Genomic DNA, 16,197 nt, shown 5'->3' with positions numbered 1-16,197 from the left:
ATGAAATTTTACTCTCCAGCCTGTCTTTTTATTCTGGCTATAGCCCGTCTGATTCTGTAGGCATGAAGCAATGGTAATTAAATATTCAATTTCTGCAAAAGGGAATGACTAGAAAATATTATACAAAATCTCTGGTCACACCCTAATGCCATTTATATGAAGACATAAATAAGGTTATCATTCATATCTGACCACAGTTTCCAGAGCCTGAAGGAAATCTGAAGGATGTTATGTCATACTTAATTAACCCCACGAGTCAGAGCTTGATTTTGGCTGCCTGGAAACTTGAAATTGTGTTTGTGGAATGGGACAGGGTTCAGTCAGTTTGAATTCAATTGCTGGGATGAAAGGAATATATTCTTTTGCACAATCATACCAAAGAGAATTCTTTCTAGAAATATTCCAAAAACAGACTTACCAAACTAGCTGATCCTTCTCTGCCTTGGGCCAGTTTTTGTAGTTTTTCAGTTTATATAGTTTTCATAGCTGCATAGTTTTCAGTTTGCATACCTCCAGACATTGCTCTAGAATTTCTTCTCTACTTTAACTAGTTTGTGTTCTCATGTTGCCCCCCAAATTTCAATGATTGCAAAATGCCTCTTTTTGGATCATATAAGCCTTTGGGAATTTAATATCTTTTTAAAGAAAATAACACTTGGCTGCTATATAAACAGAACTTTAAAACTAGATTGATGTTTTTACAAGTGTCTAGAAATCTTACTTAAAAATATAACAAGATATTTAATTTTTTTCAAAAATACCTGGAAATTTTACTATAAAATCTAAAACCAAGAAGACTTCTGAAATATCATTTCAACTAGGCAGAATTCCTCAAGGAGCTTCTCTTTTTTTCCTTTTTATACTTCTCAATAAAGCATAAGCTCTGCATCAGGAAACAGCTGCTTCAAACACCCTGAGCCCATCTGTGCATTTATGAAGAGATGGAGCAGGAGGATGACTTTTAAATCACCGAAACCTGCTAGCATCAGGACTGTGGATAAATTGAAAAAATGAAGAAAATTCTTCTCATGTATTCCAAATCAAATACTAAAAATTCAGAGGAGGGTTCCTTACAATGGGAGTTATGCCAAATTTAGACATACTGGTGGGTGCCTTCATTACTGGGAGCATAGCTAAGTACAGCCATCAACTGGAAAGTGACTGTCAGCACAACTTTGATCCAGGATCTCACTTACACATTTGCAAATCATTAGCATTTACCATGGGCCAACATTGTAGTTTGTATGGTCCTCTGATATCCAGCTCCCTGTTCTACATTTCTCTCTTCCCATTTCTCTGTCACACAGTTAGTTTCTCAAATTGATCACCAAGGGGAAATCTGTATGTCAGGATAAGTATTTTTGACTCATCTACTGTTTCTTCCTATGCCCTCTTCATCATCTTTCTTTAGTGGGTCAAAATAAAATTAAATGTTCCTCTCCCTTTACTGGCTATACTGGTGGCTCAGCTGGTAAAGAATCCTCCTGCAATGTGGGAGAGCTGGGTTCAATCCCTGGGTTGGGAAGATTCCCTGGAGAAGGAATAATACCCACTCCAGTATTCTGACCTGGAGAATTCCGTGGACTGTATGGTCCGTGGGGTCACAAAGAGTCAGACACAACTGAGCAACTTTCACTTCACTTCACTTCCTTTACTAGTATTTTCCATAAAGTAAATGAAGAATATAATTTTCAATTTAAAATAAGAAATGGTTATCAAAAGAGGATAAAAATGGCTGTTTTCTCAAAAGCACATACTGAGAAATAAGAATGGAATGAAGCACCTAAATATCTTAATGCTTATATGGAGGTGGTGGAGAGGAATGGAAGGGACAAAAAAACATGTTATTACTTGTTCCCGAAACAAATTATTCTGTGAAAAGTGGGTTTACAGGATGCTATTTAATACCCATTCAAAGTGAGTTGTAGTTAAAACTCTGAACTCTAAGTTTATTTTCTTAAAATTGAAGATTTTGGAGAACATTTTACTTATCCTCAATATTAATTCCCTTAGATGTAGGAAAAAGAGATCTTTGAAAAAAAATCTTAAAATGTACAAATTTGTAGAAAATCAACAATATTTAATCCATACAACCTTTTTGCAAACTTCAAAAACAATATTGGTGAAAGGAAAAGTAGGAAACAAACATATTCAGACCTTGCTTCAAATGATTTGTTCCACTACTTACTGTTTGAAATGGAGATAATAATGCCCCTACCTTGCTAGGAAGACCTGAGGAGTAAATGAGATACTACCTACCAAATGCTCACGTACAGAGGGTGAGATTCAAAGCAGACACATGGTAAAAAGTCTCTTTACTTCCCTCTCCAATCTAACCTTCATGCCCACATACACAAAACACTACTTAAGAACTCCCCCAAGAATATTTTTACACAGTAGGGATACAACAAACAATTTCAATGTAAACTTGAGACTAATTTATGAATGTATCCAAGAACATACCATTAATATTATTCTAATGTTTTAGGGTAGCCTCAGATGGTCTCAGAAAGGGTCAGAAGAAGACTATGATGGCTCATCAGTTTTCCTCTTGGATCTTCATCAATGAAAGGACGTTCATTACCGGGTAACTATACACCTACAGCTACACACCTTATATATCATTCTGGTCATCAGTCATTTGTGGGTTATACCTTATATTCATTATGCATTATGTCATTCTAACCATCATTTGAAAACTTCAGCTGTATTGAAAAAAAACTGGAAAATGACATCATTACATTTTCTAACTATTCTCATTTTCCTATAAAAAGAACCCAGTGATATATATTATAAAAATTATGTAAGGGCTTTGTAAAATATTTCAGAACACATGAGATAAACAGTGTCTAAATTTGGTTTTTCCACAGGGATTATAATAAAGTCTAAATGTATATCAGTAAAAAAGCATGACATACGATCCACAAGATCAATGACACAAATCATCAGTTGAGCCTTTGAATAACAAATTAAGTAAATAAGTTCCTGAAGACTGCAAAGCCATAGCCTATCATGGAACAATCACTCTATTTCATAAGTAGTGGTCTAATGTCACCAGAAGCTAAATTTCTATGTTAATACTTGGCACAGTTCTCAGGAGCAGCATTCAGTAAAAGATCTAAGACTCGTCATAAATACTGTATCAAAGAATTATCCCACAGGCCTGAACCAGACTTTCCTGTCCTGTTCTGTCCTTCCTTTCCTTACTCTTCAGGACACACTTCATTTTTTACTGTTTCCCTCTTGATGTTAGGTTATGTAATAGATGACCAGTAGCTATAGTTATTTTCTTATACACAGCAAATAGCATATATCATGTTAGTTGAGGTATAATAGAGCAGGGATTTGAAAACTTTAAGAGTAGAGATAAAAATGAACCTGGCTGAGCTAAAGCAGAAGCTGAATAAGAGAAAGACACAAAGGTAAGGAAAAAAAAAGTGGCTCTGAAACATGACCCATGTCTTACAGGGAAGAGAAACAAAGCCAAATAAATGATAAAGTAGAATAAATGCTGCAGAACTGCACAATGGGAAAGCAGAGAGAGCAAATATGGTTAAAATGGAATTGAAGCCCACAGGTAGAGGATGAGCAAGAAATGGGAAGAAGGCAGAACGCAGTAGATAGAGAATTCACTCATTCATTCCACAGATACTAGTTATCTGCTCCCTGTGGACAGGTACTCTTGGGGATCCTGAGAGTTTGGGAATGAATGAAACAAACCCTTACCCTCATGGGTATGTTAAGTCACTCAGTCGTGTCTGACTCTTTGCAAACCCATGGACTGTGGCCCACCAAGCTCCTCCATCCACGGGACTCACCAGGCAAGAATACTGGAGTGGGTCGCTATTCCTCCTCCAGGGGATCTTCCTGTCTAGGTTGGTCATAGCTTTTCTTCCAAGGAGTGAGGGTCTTTAATTTCACAGCTGCAGTCACCATCTACAGTGATTTTGGAGCCCAAGAAAATAAAGTCTGTCACTGTCTCCACTGTTTCCCCATCTATTCCATAAAGTGATGGGACCGGATGCCATGATCTTAGTTTTCTGAATGTTGAGCTTTAAGCCAACTTTTTCACTCTCCTCTTTCACTTTCATCAAGAGGCTCTTTATTTCTTCTTCACTTTCTGCCATAAGGTTAGTGTCATCTACATATCTGAGGTTATTGATATTTCTCCTGGAAATCTTGATTCCAGCTTGTGTTTCATGCAGCCCAGCATTTCTCATGATGTACTCTGCATATAAGTTAAATAAGCAGAGTGACAACATACAGCCTTGACATACTCCTTTCCCTATTTGGAACCAGTCTGTTGTTCCATGTCTGGTTATAACTGTTGCTTCCTGACCTGCATACAGATTTCTCAGAAGGCAGGTCAGGTGGTCTGGTATTCCCATCTCTTTCAGAATTTTCCACAGCTTGTTGTGATCCACACAGTCAAAGGCTGTGGCATAGTCAATAAAGAAGAAATAGATGTTTTTCTGGAACTCTCTTGCTTTATCTATGATTCAATGTATGTTGGCAATTTGATCTCTGGTTCCTCTGCCTTTTTTAAATCCAGCTTAAACATCTACAAGTTCATGGTTCACATACTGTTGAAGCCTGGCTTGGAGAATTTTGAGCATTACTTTACTAGTGTGTGAGATGAATGAAATTGTGTGGTAGTTTGAACATTCTTTGGCATTGCCTTTCTTTGGGATTGGAATGAATATTGACCTTTTCCAGTCCTGTGGCCACTGCTGAGTTTTCCAAATTTGCTGGCATATTGAGTGCAGCACTTTCACAGCATCATCTTTCAGGATTTGAAATAGCTCAACTGGAATTCTATCACCTTCAGTAGCTTTGTTCGTAGGCATGCTTCATAAGGCCCACTTGACTTCACATTCCAGGATGTCTGGCTCTAGATGAATGATCACACCATCATGATTATCTGGGTCATGAAGATCTTTTTTGTATAGTTCTTCTATGTATTCTTGCCACCTCTTCTTAACATCTTCTGCTTCTGTTAGGTCCATACCATTTCTGTCCACTATTGAGCCTATCTTCACTTCAATGTTCCCTTGGTATCTCTAATTTTCTTGAAGAGATCTCTAGTCTTTCCCATTCTGTTGTTTCCTCTAATTCTTTGCACTGATCACTGAGGATGGCTTTCTTATCTCTTCTTGCTATTCTTTGGAACTCTGCATTCAGATACTTATATCTTTCCTTTTGTCCTTTGCCTTTAGCTTCTCTTCTTTACATAGCTATTTGTAAGGCCTCTTCAGACAACCATTTTGCCTTTTTGCATTTCTTTTTCTTGAGGATGGTCTTGATCCCTGCCTCCTGTGCAATGTCACAAACCTCCATCCATAGTTCTTCAGGCACTCTATCTATCAGACCTAATTCCTTCAATCTATTTCTCACTTCCACTGTATAATCATAAGGGATTTGATTTAGGTCATACCTAAATGGTCTAGTGGTTTTTCCCACTTTCTTCAATTTAAGTCTGAATTTGGCAATAAGGAGTTCATGATCTGAGCCACAGTCAGCTCCTGGTCTTGTTTTTGCTGACTGTAGAGAGCTTCTCCATCTTTGGCTGCAAAGAATATAATCAATCTGAGTTCGGTATTGACCATCTGGTGATGTCCTTGTGTAGAGTCTTCTCTTGTGCTGTTGGAAGAGGGTGTTTGTTATGACCAGTGCGTTCTTTTGGTAAAACTCTATTAAACTTTGCCCTGCTTCATTCTGTACTCCAAGGCCAAATTTGCCTGTTACTCCAGGTATCTCTTGACTTCCTGCTTTTACATTCCAGTCCCCTTTAACGAAAAGGACATCTTTTTTGGGTGTTAGTTCTAAAAGGTCTTGTAGGTCTTCATAGAACCATTCAACTTCAGCTTCTTCAGCATTAGTGGTCAAGACATAGACTTGGATTACTGTGATATTGAATTGTTTGCTTTGAAAACAAACAGAAGTCATTTTGTCATTTTTGAGATTGCATCCAAGTACTGCATTTCGGACTCTTTTGTTGACCATGATAGCTACTCCATTTCTTCTAAGGGATTCCTGCCCACAGTAGTAGATATAATGGTCGTCTGAGTTAAATTCACCCATTCCAGGCCATTTTAGTTCACTAATTCCTAAAATGTCGATATTCACTCTTGCCATCTCCTGTTTGACCACTTCTAATTTGCCTTGATTCATGGACATGACATTCCAGGTTCCTATGCAATATTGCTCTTTATAGCATTGGACTTTTCTTCCATCACCAGTCACATCCACAACTGGGTGTTGTTTTTGCTTTGGCTCCATCTCTTCATTCTTTCTGGAGTTATCTCTCCACTGATCTACAATAGCATATTGGGCACCTACCGACCTGGGGAGTTCATCTTTCTATGCCCTTTTTCATACTGTTCATGGGGTTCTCAAGGCAAGAATACTGAAGTGGTTTTCCATTCCTTTCTCCAGTAGGCCACATTTTGTCAGAACTCTCTGCCATGACCTGTCCATCTTGGGTGGCCCTACACAGCATGGCTCAAAGTTTCATTGAGTTAGACAAGGATATGATCCATGTGATCAGTTTGGTTAGTTTTCTGTGATTGCAGTGTCAGGCAGGTTCTTTACTGCTTGCACCACCTGGGAATCCCTACCCTCATGGGGCTGCCTCCTAACAAGGGGAAACAGTATGTAGGGTAAGTATTAAACAACATGCACTATGAGATGCTGAAAGATATGTAGGATAAAAATAAAGCTGGAAAGGGAGTAATGATCACTGGGGGTGGAGATCAGTGAGTTAAGATTTCATATAAGATGGCCAGGAAAGGCCTCAGGGAGGAGGTAGCCTTGGGAGAAAAGCCTGAAGGAGGTGAGTGAATAAGCTGTGTTGCCGTCTAGCTGGGAGGCTTCCAGGAAAGGAGATGCTAAGTTCACAGCCCTGAGGTAGTTACAGGCCTATAAGAGTGGAGGAAGCCAGTGTGGAAGGTGAAATAGGAAGGACAGTAGGAGAAGGTGAGGTCAGAGATACAATGGGGCCAGAATATGTAGGGCCTCACAGGCCATTGAGACTTGTCTTTCCCACTTAAAAGATGATAAACCGTTTAAGAATATTGAGTACATGAGTTTCTGGATCAGTCTGGTTGCTCTGTTAAGGACAGACCAAAGAGGAGACAAGAGTAGGAGCAGAGAAACTATTGAGAAACTTGGAGTCCAGAGTAGAGATGATGGTGGCTTGGACCAAGGTGACAGTGGCGGAGATAGGGGGAAAAAACAGTCAGATTCTAGGTATATTTTGAAGGGAAGGACAATAGAAAATCCTGAAGGATTAGATGTGGGGTATGGGAATATCATTAAGGATGATACCAAAGATTGTGTCTAGAAGGATGGAGTGAACACTTTCTGACATTATAAAGACTGCAAAAGGACCACGTTTGGGGTAGAAGATCAGGAGTTCAGTCCTAAACATGTTACTTTTGAGAATTACTAATATCACCAAGGGAATAAGTATGAACAGAGAAGATTCAAGGTCCAAGGGTAGAAAAGAGCAAAATGAAGTAGGAAAAGTAGAAAACAAGAAGGCAAGGTTTTGGATGGAAGGTGGGCAGAAGGAATGTGGACGCAGAATGGAGAGGACGAGCAGCGATATGGTGGGTATGTATATAAAGCACCACTTTGGGATGTCAACGTAGCTAACATTTTGTTGGAGATACAAGAAGGAAGTTGAGGAAATGGGAAATTGAAATGAAAGACAAATTAATCTTTAAAGTAAGTGCAGATGACTGATAATGAAAGGGAGAGAAGGTAACATCTGTATAAAACCAAAGGTGAGAGAGACAGAAAGATCCTAGAGAGAAGTAAGATGGACATTGCTAAAAGTACCTGAAAGATGATAGTTTGGGAAGAGAAAAGGGTGATAAAAGCATGTGAGTGATCTGCAGGAGAAGCAGGAAGCAAATGAGATTCAAGACAGAGAGATGATGGAGAAGATGGGAGATGCTGTGAATAAAAGGGAAGAAGCTCACAAGAGGGTGGGCAGAACAGGGTAAGAGCCCCTGGACAGCCCCAAGAAAGCCCCCCTACAACATGTGCCTCTTTCCCCAAAAATTACAGAAGCAACAAAGTGTCTCCAAAGACACAGCCCTGGGTCTACATCACTGTTTCTTTGTGCATAAATGCCTTCCACGCAGCCTAAGTTTAACAAACCAGAAAAACACATTTACCACACCAGGAGAGAAGTTTCAAGAAGAAACATTACACAGCATAAGAGAAGAATGTACAAACCCACGTACGTATTTCCCTTTTATTCAATTCTGCCTAATTCAGGTTAGTATGTGAAATCCTGATTCTTACCCGCCAACCACGCCAGGGCATTACTAAACCATACCTCAGGCCAACTCTCAGTCTGAAACTACAATAATTTTCTCTTCATTTTCTTCAGCTATACAGCTGCTCTTCAACTCCTGAATTCCCGAGGAAGCAAGATCCTTTCTCACTCACACCTTTAGATTTACCTTTGTTGTTTAGTTGCTAAGTCATGTGACTCTTTAGCTACCTCGTGAACTGTAGCCCACCAGGCTCCTCTGTCCATGGAATTTCCCAGGCAAGAATACTAGAATGGGTTGCCATTTCCTTCTCCAGGGAATCTTCCTGACCTGGGGATCGAACCCACATCTCCTGAATTGCAGGCAGATACTTTACCGCTGAGCCACCAGGGAAGCCCAGAACCCTTGTCTAAGGTTAAAATACTCTCTAAACAGGCACCACCTAACCCAAATAGCAATCCAAAGTCCCCTTCTGCATTCACTGGCATCTCTTTGAACTAGGACCTCTCTTCCTCTACAAAACCTCAAGACAAATGTCATAGAGAAGCCCCAGTGCCCTCCCTAACTCCTGTCTGCTCTGAGCTGCAGTCCTGTTCTTCCCAGTCCTGCTATTTGTACATATGTGTTTCTCTTTATTCTCAGCCTTGAATCATCTGTTTCTCTAGAACAGCTTCCTTCCACCTTCATGAAACTCTTTGTTCTGTTCTAAATTGATATATGTTAATCTCATTTGTATCTTAATAATAACTTCTCCTGGACATCATGTTCCTTTTATTCATCTGTCTAATCACAGTATGAATATCAAGAATTTCACTGAAATTAACACCTATTCCATACCCTGGTAGTCACCAGGTCAACTTTTGGTTCCTTTATAATATTTTAGTTTCCCAGTCTCAGTTCCTTACTTTTTTCATGAAATCCTCCCTGAACTGCATTATGACTTTAATTAGCCCTTTAATTACTTGTGTATTTGTTCTTTTAAAATATTCCCTGATTATGGAAGTATGATTATTTTATAAATTATTGTTTTTATATATTTATTTCATAAACTGAGAAAATATAGAAACATATAGACTGAAAGGATAAAAATTATCCATAATTTTACTACTCAAAAAAATAGTTTAATTTTGTCTTGTTCCTCATCTGCTAAGCATTCTATTTTATACAGTTGAGATTATACTGTATCTTGTTTTACATACCTAGCATTATCAATATTTCCCCATAAAATTAAAATAATCTTCCTGAAGGTGATTTTAATGACCTTATATCACTCAACAGCACATAATATGTCGTAATATAATCATTCCTTTAATTTTGACCCTCAAGATGGCTCCAATATTTTGGATACACTAGGGCTAGTTCACACAGAGAAGGAAATGGCAACCCGCTCCAGTGTTCTTGCCTGGAGAATCCCAGGGATGGGGGAGCCTGGTGGGCTGCCGTCTATAGGGTCTCACAGGGTCGGACACGACTGAAGCGACTTAGCAGCAGCAGCAGCAGTTCACACAGAAATAGAACCCCTGAATCAAAGTATACAAGTAAATCTAATATTATTGTTACTGATTAGCTTTCTAAAAATGCTTGATGAACCTTCTCTCCCACCAACAGCTTAAGGCTCCCTGGCTTGTCTCATAACAGATGCTTGCTTTCCCAAAGTAGAATGTAAACCCTTTAAAGGTATGACCTAGTATCTTTTGCATCCTCTTCCCCAAGGTGAGATACCTAGATGACTTTGATACATGAGATGATTTTAGGTTAAGCATAAATAATTGGTTTTTATTTAAACACTTATGGAAAATATTAGAAAATATAATTAGCACATGAAATCTTTGATTCCACAAACATTATTTCTCAGGACAAATAAAAGCTTATTTAAATGGAGAATCAACTAAGCCACTTAGTTGGGTGTCAGTCACTCACAACCACAGAGTTCTAACAATAAAAAATACCTATCCTGAAGCACATGCTATCAGAACACTCTCACTTTATAATGTATTATATTTTTAAATTTTATTTATCAAATAAGACTGAAAATTTAAGAGGAAAGGGTGGTGCTTCATATATAATTCTGAAAATATGAACTCAATAAATAATACATGATTGTTGAGTAAATATGTAAAAAAGTCAACTAGAAAACTATTAAGTGACAACAGATGATACTTGGGAGTTGGTCAAACTCATAAAAGCAGTACATGAGTAATTATTTTGAACAGCACAGCCATAGCCCTCAGCCAGAATGGAGCAATCATTTTCCCACAAAGTAGCCTTAAAGTCAGCATTTTGTAATTTTTTTAATCTCTGAAAATACTTTTATAAATACATTCTAATAATTAGAAATATAAGAGAAAAAGAAAACTAACCATATTTGAGAACTTATATGCACTCTCATTTTATAATTGGCCTGTAACCTAGTACGGGCTTCCTATGTTGGCTGAGTGGTAAAGAATCCACCTGGTAATACAGGAGACACAAGAGACTCAGGTTTGATCCTTGGGTCAGGAAGATCCCCTGGAGTAGGAAATGGCAACCTGCTCATTGTTGCCCTGGAAAATTCCATGGACAGAGGAGCCTGGTGAGCTACAGTCCAGGAGGTTGCAAAAAGTCGGAAACAACTGAGCAACCAAGCACAGGTCATGATGAAATATGTCACAATGAAACCACAAATTTGGGGGAGGATATTTCTGAAGAAGTGTCTGGATTTTGTCAGTTCAGTTCAGTCGCTCAGTCATGTCTGACTCTTTGCGACCTCATGAATTGCAGCACGCCAGGCCTCCCTGTCCATCACCAACTCCCGGAGTTCATTCAGACTCATGTCCATCGAGTCCGTGATGCCATCAAGCCATCTCATCCTCTGTCATCCCCTTCTCCTCCTGCCCCCAATCCCTCCCAGCATCAGAGTCTTTTCCAATGAGTCAACTCTTCGCATGAGGTGGCCAAAGTACTGGAGTTTCAGCTTTAGCATCATTCCTTCCAAAGAAATCCCAGGGCTGATCTCCTTCAGAATGGACTGGTTGGATCTCCTTGCAGTCCAAGGGACTCTCAAGAGTCTTCTCCAACACCACAGTTCAAAAGCATCAATTCTTCAGCGCTCAGCTTTCTTCACAGTCCAACTCTCACATCCATACATGACCACAGGAAAAACCATAGCCTTGACTAGACGGACCTTTGTTGGCAAAGTAATGTCTCTGCTTTTGAATATGCTATCTAGGTTGGTCATAACTTTCCTTCCAAGGAGTAAGTGTCTTTTAATTTCTTGGCTGCAGTCACCATCTGCAGTGATTTTGGAGCCCCAAAAAATAGGGTCTGACATTGTTTCCACTGTTTTCCCATCTATTTCCCATGAAGTGATGGGACCAGATGCCATGATCTTCGTTTTCTAAATGTTGAGCTTTAAGTCAACTTTTTCACTCTCCACTTTCACTTTCATCAAGAGGCTTTTTAGTGACCCTTATTTTGCATCGTATTTTAAATTGACTAAATTAGAGACTTGCAGTTTATCTTTTGTAGGCTAGAGCCCATTTCAGGCCCTAGTATCCATGTATTATTGGCATTCTAGATGGTAAAGTAACATAGCCTTTACACAAACGCCAGACGAGAAAATAGTGTTTCTCAAAATGTAGTCATGGGCCACTTGCCTCCTGATTAAGACATTTGTTAACAATGCAGATGCTGTGGTCCACCCCAGTGTTAATCAGGTGACTTTGATGAAGTACTGAAGCCTAGAAACTACTGATTAGTGGAGGAAAGGATTAAAGTTTGAGAATTTCTTTACACCTGAAATAAATTTCTGGAATTCAGAAAAATCTTTACAAAATAGTCACCAGAAATTACAGTGATACAACTGATTACCTACAACATCCAACTTGTCATAAACCTGACAAACACCTGCATTCATTTATTCACTTAAGTAGTTATTCAGCCCCCACTCTGCAACAGGCATTGTTCTGGTAAACAAGGCAGGAGTTGCCAATTTATTAAGGGATGTTTATTTTCATGCAGAGAAATACATGAAAATGATGAAGACTAATAGAAAAAAAAAGTCCTTAATGAAAAATTTGCTTTCAGCAACTTTCATGAGAACTATATATGATCTGTGAAATAAGAGGTCTTGATTTAATAGCACAGTAAGCAATATAACATTTATGCCTTAGTGCTGGATAAGAGTTTGGAAACTTCCCTGAGTGAAGGGCATTGGCAGAAGTTAACTTCATGCTCAAGTAACTAAGGTTCCAGTTGGTATTTCCTTGCCTGGGGTTATCGCTGCTCTGTTGTTTCACCTGGTAAAAATTCTAAGTGAGCTGAGTCGTTAAAAAAAAAAAAAAGTGGTTCCATATGGTTGCTTTCAAAGTGCTTTTACTTCAGGTCCTAGGCTGAAATCTGGGCATTTTAGGGGTGAGTAAATGCCTATCCTAAGTTTGAAAAAAGATGTTCAAATCCAGTTTTAGGATATAGATCAGATTTCACCCTCAGAACTTGCTAGATTTTTTTCCCCTCCTACTTAGGAACCTAATACAAACCCTTGCAGGCTACAGCTCTTCAAAAACAGTCACAAGGCACGTATGCATTCCTGTCCTTACCAACTAACTTTAATTAGCATGATGTAATAAATTTTAGCAGAAAGTACATCATTCCAAACAGTTTCTTTTTCCAAGGGTGTTGGCCGGCACCATTTGCTGAAACAAAGGAACTAGCCACCTACACCTCTGAGCACAAGTTCAGCACAAAGGGCCGGTGTTCCTGAGGCTGCCTCCTACCTGGCCAGCAGAACCAGAGGGCCATGTTTGCCCAGATCTCATGGCCAGAGTCTTCTCTGGATCAAAGGAACTGGAACAAACACCGCAAGCCCCAGTGTGCCCTGTGCTAGATGTTAAAGAGTGGGCACCACTGGACTTTTGTCTTTAAGAAAGAGGAAGAGAGCCCTCCCTAACATATTTTTATAGGAGTGAGGATTTTAAAATGAGCCAAGAAAAAAGTTTGAGACATAGGTAGGACCATCTCCTTTAAAACTGAAGAATATTTTTTCTGTGTGGGAGTTTTCTTTTTTTTTTATTTATGTAAAAATTTTCCATTATTCATGTTTGGTGGCCTAGTAAAAATACGTTTTTATCAAGAGAAATTGGATATCACAGTTTCACAAAAAGGTCAATAATATCACTCCCAGACATGTAGAAATTGTCATTCAGCTTTATATCAGATATTTTTCAATGAGTATATATTGTTAACAGCCACTGAGCACACCAAGACGATTGTTATTCTCAGTAACATTTATCTACTCCACATTTTACTATTTGATCACTTTGGTCCATTAAAAAGCAAGATCATCTGTCTGCCCAATACATACTGACTATGCTTCAATAGACAGTCTGATGAAGTCAAAATTCAAAGACTCTAAAAACAGATGACACAGAGTTTACTTGAACTTTTGGTCATGTTAGCTATGCTGGAAAAAGATCATTCCTCTCTAGGGTTTCCCCAGGACATCAGTTTGATCCCTTGTCCAGGAAGTTCCCACAAGCCACAACTTCTGAGGCTGCATTCTGGAGCCCAAGAGCCACAACTACTGAGCCCACATACAATGAGAAGCCCACATCCTGCAACTAGAGAAAAGGCCCCAAGGGCTGCAACTACAGAGTCCACAGGCAGCCACTACTGAAGCCCAAGTGCCCTAGGGCCCACGCTGTACAAGAGAAGCCATCACAGTGAGAAGCCTGTGCGCTGCAACTAGGGAGTAGCCCCCACTCTCTGCAACTAGAGCAGCAACAAAGACCCAGTGCAGCCAATTAATTAATTAGTTAATTAATGTAAAAAACTGTTCCTCTTTAAAAGCTGGTCAGGATTGAGTTTTCCGTATTTTATTCCCTAAGCAAATAATTACTAAGAGCACACCGTGAGCTGATGCTGTACTAGAAGCTTAGAAGCTGGAGTACCAATTCTGAATGAAAAAGACCAGAGCCCTGCTTTCATGGAGGTTTTAGTCTGAAACCACAAATCTCCAACTTTTGAGCCTTCATCAGAGTCACTGCAGAGCTTGGTAAAATAAAGATTCAGTTCAGTCAGTTCAGTCGCTCAGTCATGTCTGACTCTTTGCGACCCTATGAATTTCAGCACGCCAGGCCTCCCTGTCCATCACCAACTCCCGGAGTTCACCCAAACTCATGTCCATCGAGTCGGTGATGCCATCCAGCCATCTCATCCTCTGTCATCCCCTTCTCCTCTTGCCCCCAAATCCCTCCCAGCATCAGAGTCTTTTCCAATGAGTCAACTCTTCGCATGAGGTGGCCAAAGTATTGGAGTTTCAGCTTCAGCATCAGTCCTTCCAAAGAAATCCCAGGGCTGATCACCTTTAGAATGGACTGGCTGGATCTCCTTGCAGTCCAAGGGACTCTCAAGAGTCTTCTCCAACACCACAGTTCAAAAGCATCAATTCTTTGGCGCTCAGCCTTCTTCACAGTCCAACTCTCACATCCATACATGACCACTGGAAAAACCATAGCCTTGACTACACAGACCTTTGTTGGCAAAGTAATATCTCTGCTTGTCAATATGCTATCTAGGTTGGTCCTAACTTTCCTTCCAAGGAGTAAGCGTCTTTTAATTTCATGGCTGCAATCACCATCTGCAGTGATTTTGGAGCCCACAAAAATAAAGTCTGACACTGTTTCCACTGTTTCCCTATCTATTTCCCATGAAGTGATGGGACCGGATGCCATGATCTTCGTTTTCTGAATGTTGAGCTTTAAACCAATTTTTTCACTCTCCTCTTTTACTTTCATCAGGAGGCTTTTGAGTTCCTCTTCACTTTCTGCCATAAGGGTGGTGTCATCTGCATATCTAAGGTTATTGATATTTCTCCCTGCAATCTTGATTCCAGCTTGTGCTTCTTCCAGCCCAGCATTTCTCATGATGTACTCTGCATGCAAGTTAAATAAACAGGGTGACAATATACAGCCTTGATGTACTCCTTTTCCTATTTGGAACCAGTCTGTTGTTCCATGTCCACTTCTAACAGTTGCTTCCTGACCTGCATATAGGTTTCTCAAGAGTCAGGTCAGGTGGTCTGGTATTCCCATCTCTTTCAGAATTTTCCACAGTTTATTGTGATCCACACAGTCAAAGGCTTTGGCATAGTCAATAAAGCAGAAATAGATGTTTTTCTGGAACTCTCTTGCTTTTTCCATTATCCAGCAGATGTTGGCAATTTGATCTCTTTTCTAAAACCTTTTCTAAAACCTTTTATAAAACCTTTTCTAAAACCAGCTTGAACATCTGGAAGTTCATGGTTCACATATTGCTGAAGCCTGGCTTGGAGAATTTTGAGCATTACTTTACTAGTGTGTGAGATGAATGAAATTGTGTGGTAGTTTGAGCATTCTTTGGCATTGCCTTTTTTTGGGATTGGAATGAAACTGACTTTTTCCAGTCCTGTGGCCACTGCTGAGTTTTCCAAAATTGCTGGCATATTGAGTGCAGCACTTTCACAGCATCATCTTTTAGGATTTGAAATAGCTCAACTGGAATTCCATCACCTCCACTAGCTTTGTTCGTAGTGATGCTTTCTAAGGCCCACTTGACTTCACATTCCAGGATGTCTGGCTCTAGGTCAGTGATCACACCATCGTGATTATCTAGATCATGAAGATCTTTTTTGTACAGTTCTTCTGTGTATTCTTGCCACCTCTTCTTAATATCTTCTGCTTCTGTTAGGTCCATACCATTTAGGTTAGGTCCTTTATCTAGCCCTTCTTTGCATGAAATGTTCCCTTGGTATCTCTAATTTTCTTGAAGAGATCTCTAGTCTTTCCCATTCTGTTGTTTTCCTCTAATTTCTTTGCACTGATCACTGAGGAAGGCTTTCTTATCTTCTTGCTATTCTTTAGAACTCTGCATTCAGGTGCTTATATCTTTCCTTTTC

General features: G+C 39.5%; 1 protein-coding gene across 5 annotated transcripts in view; it reads left to right on the top strand.

Annotated features, from left to right (window-relative positions):
* Nucleotides 1–16,197, top strand: part of RASSF6 (Ras association domain family member 6) — a 74,933-nt gene that overhangs the window by 11,253 nt on the left and 47,483 nt on the right. For all 5 annotated transcript variants that reach the window (XM_061420449.1, XM_061420448.1, XM_061420453.1 and 2 more), the window contains one exon: nt 2,489–2,587. In XM_061420449.1, coding sequence (XP_061276433.1) covers nt 2,489–2,587 — 99 coding nt within the window. The remainder of the gene's footprint in view (nt 1–2,488; nt 2,588–16,197) is intronic.

The sequence above is a fragment of the Bos javanicus genome, chromosome 6 (assembly GCF_032452875.1).
Source record: "Bos javanicus breed banteng chromosome 6, ARS-OSU_banteng_1.0, whole genome shotgun sequence".
NCBI classification, from domain to species: domain Eukaryota; kingdom Metazoa; phylum Chordata; class Mammalia; order Artiodactyla; family Bovidae; genus Bos; species Bos javanicus.
Note: the sequence above shows the minus strand (reverse complement) of the source record. Positions and strands in the feature narration are given on the sequence as shown.